Below are 3,450 nucleotides of genomic sequence, written 5' to 3' on the forward strand. Positions count from 1 at the left end.
GCTCAGTATAAAATTGCGTCGTGTATATTGTGTGTAGTGTATTTTGTTATGTGATTTGCATTACGGTCGTCTCGGTGGTATTTCCTTTGTGTTCGAGAGTCTCATTTGCGCGTTCTCAACACGGCGCATATCGTGGCTCATGATTTGAACTGTTGCGCCTCCATCAGTGACCGAGTACTCCACCTGCGATGCTATATTTAGTTTCATTGTGTGTTGGGCGCAATATATCGATCAAGTCTGCAATTTGGAGCAATATCTATAACGAAAAGGGTAACTAATTACGGAATGGTTACCTATTTAGCGATATTAACTGTTTGGGTTTAGTCGATACTGAAACACGCTCGTTTCACGTAGTTTATTTTGGTGTTTTATGTATGTATGAATGTGTGAACGATTGTTTGTGTTAGATGTTAGAGACATCTCAATTTCTTCCATGATTAACTGGAGCCTCGTTTAATTAGCAAGCTTTTTTTGTTTATCCCACTAAAACAGATGAGGCGTTTCATCTTTTATGTTTACTCTATTGTACTATCGAAGCGGAATGCGATTAATCTTGCGTGTAGGCAATTAATCGGTAAACTTTACACCGAAATTAAAAATATGTTTTTTACGTTACAAAGGCTCATTTTATGTAGTTTATTAATTCCGCGAACTACATGTCCCGGCAGCGAGTCATGAATTCGTGGACGCGAATTTTTCTATCGCGTTGTAAAATTATTTTGAGCGCATAGATTTATTTATACACCGCAAGTTTGCAATGATTTAGATGGCCATTCCTAGAGCAAAATACCACTTGTTTGATATATGAATTAATGTGAAAACAAATTTGTCATTATTACATTACGGTCTTGATGTTCCAAGGTTTTACTGTGGAGCTATTTTATTATGTATCGTAGAGAAATATGTATTTGTTTGTGTTCATTAGAACTCTGTTTGAATCGTTCGGTATTCTTAATTTTATAATATTAATATATCCGACTTTAGGACGTATTTAATTGTGTACAAAATCACATGAATCTGTATTATTTATTAATGTATAAAGTTTTTATAATTTCCAGAGTCCAACATTTAGTTTACTCAATGAAATTACAAATTTCGAGCGTATCATTCATGCGTATATTGAAAAATTCCATAATAAACTGTTTTATTGGATGTAAACGGGCTTTTAATAACAAAATAAAGTCTTCAGTAGAAAGAACACAGTCCTGTGTTTGATGTTTATTCTTTATGTGTGTGTAGTTTATAGTATTTATGCATGCATTTGTTGTTTGTATGATATTACGGATCTATCTATCCGTATCTATAAATATAAATGTGTTTTAAATTGAGGATCTTTATTCGAAATCTATTTAACAGATTTCTTGATCTTATTGATTATGGAAAGGAAATGTTAATGGCCGATATATTTTATTGTATCTTGAAGCATACAAATTATATGTGTATTTGGAAAGTGTTAGTATCATTACTTCGTTGCACTCGATTTACCTCGTATCTGGTGTATATTGCATGCGTTTTAAATCTGTTACACTATAGCAGAATAATTGTACCTACATATATCTTAAGATTTTTTATTGACCCATACTTAATTCATCTGTGATTATATTAATCACTAACTACCATTGTAGTTTTTCTGTAAAAGAGCTCCCATACTACAAAGCATTCTTTCGAAGGCCTAGGCTGCTAGTTGCCTCGTCGAGTCTAGAGACTAGAGTGGACGGGCTTGTCCGTAATAATGAATTCAAAAAGCGAATAGATAGAACAAGCTTGTTATAAGTACCCTAGAACAGCGTCCTGTTTTGGTTGAATTAAACCAAATTAACAAAGATGGCCTATTTCAGGATAGATCATTGCCGATAAAATGAATAAAAGCTTATACCTTCCTATACAATCTAATAAGCTCAATTTTATTTTGTGGTTATAGTCTAATTTTTTTTCTTATGTCAATTACTGCGGCATTTGAGAAACTTTTGGAATGCGGAACATTACTTCTAGAATTTACAGATATAATCAATCTAGTAGAGTCCACGTTCTAATTCCAGCATGCGTCTAAATCGTATGTAGAGGTTATATTCTGAAAGCAAAGCATCATCATACGATACGCTCGCCGCGTCCCAGATACGTCGGGAGTCGAGAGTCCGCTGCAACTGGCAAACGGAAATCGCTCTAGAGACAACATTGTTGTTCGCTCTCGCCTGTTTTACTAGAAACATCGATATATTACGTTTGGTACCTAATAACTTACATCAAAACAATAGTAGTAATAAAATCAACCGCTGTCTTTTAAATGCTCTGCGATGGATAACTTTGCGCTTTATCCTCTACATTATGTAGGCTTATCGGCATGGCGCACTTTTTATCTTAAAAGCTTTGTAGTATTAGATTGATAAGAACTTGTACAAATTATATAGCCTAATGCTTGTTTACAGGCGATGAATGCTTGACCACACAATGGAGCGCCAAGATGGTTGGAGTGGTGGAGAGTCGAGTGCGGCTGAGAACGCCACAGAGAGTTCACATGCAGCCGAGCGCGATCGGGTGCGCATCGAATTTTATGCCACCTATGACGTCATGACCGGTGTGCGCATAGCCGCTACGCTGGGCGGCTTTTTTGCATTAATGGTCTTTTTGATCGTTTACAAGAGCCGTAGTAAATCGGTTAAAGCTCTTAATGATCCCAAAATCGTAGAACTAGCGGAGGCCGTCGTCGCTGAGGAACAAGCGGTCGAAGAAGAACGGCAGCTCACGGCTGCCTTGGAAGAGGCGCTGTCGGAACGCGCCCGATCTCGTCCGTCTATCGGCGAGGAGCCACCTTGGCCGCGAACATCACGCTTCGCTTCATACGGTGGTGGATACGGTAGTCTGTTAACGCCGCCTCGTCGGCTGTCTGCCCCTCGAGGAGATTCGCTGCCAGGCTCTGCCTTACGTTTCGCGGAGCGGCGACCGTCAGCAGGACCGCGCGATCGGCGACTCAGTTCTGCGACTTGTTCGAGTTCAGGAAGTTCTTACTTAGAGCGGCGTGGTTCCTCAGTTGTGTGTTCGCTGCCCGAGCGTCGCTTGTCGCCGTGTCCGAGCGAACGTCTCGCGCCGCTCGCGTCCGTGGGCAGTGTGGGCCCGTCCTATGCCGTAGAATGCGAATTAGCGTCAGTAGGCGCGGACTCTGTATTTGCGGAGGACGATGCGGACTCTACGGATGATGAAGTGGAACAGTTTTCGACGGATAGCGGTGGTGGTGAAGCGGCGGCGGTCGGCGAGTGCACCGAGCTCGCCAGCCGCCCCGTTCAATTACCGCTACGGTTTGACCGCGTTTCACATTCGCGGGAAACATTGTTCTAGTCGCTGACGGTAGAGCTTGCCGTCGGCTGTTATGTGTTAGATGGCAAATTGAAGTATCGACATTGTTATTTTCATATACTTACATAATTAATTATTTTTGAATTGGCATTAACATAT

At 40.5% G+C, this 3,450-nt stretch overlaps 1 protein-coding gene across 1 annotated transcript; it reads left to right on the forward strand.

Moving 5' to 3' along the window:
- Positions 1 to 2,380: 2,380 nt before the first annotated feature.
- On the forward strand, positions 2,381 to 3,450 carry LOC119191870. The gene has a single exon (XM_037445730.1). It carries the CDS (start codon positions 2,434 to 2,436, stop codon positions 3,331 to 3,333), a length of 900 nt encoding a protein of 299 aa, XP_037301627.1. The 5' UTR covers positions 2,381 to 2,433; the 3' UTR covers positions 3,334 to 3,450.

This window comes from Manduca sexta, unplaced genomic scaffold (genome assembly GCF_014839805.1).
Source record: "Manduca sexta isolate Smith_Timp_Sample1 unplaced genomic scaffold, JHU_Msex_v1.0 HiC_scaffold_2049, whole genome shotgun sequence".
Taxonomy (NCBI): Eukaryota; Metazoa; Arthropoda; class Insecta; order Lepidoptera; family Sphingidae; genus Manduca; species Manduca sexta.

Coding starts and splice junctions, on each gene's coding strand:
- LOC119191870 (XM_037445730.1), top strand. CDS start 2,434: ATGCTTGACCACACAATGGAGCGCCAAGATGGTTGGAGTGGTGGAGAG.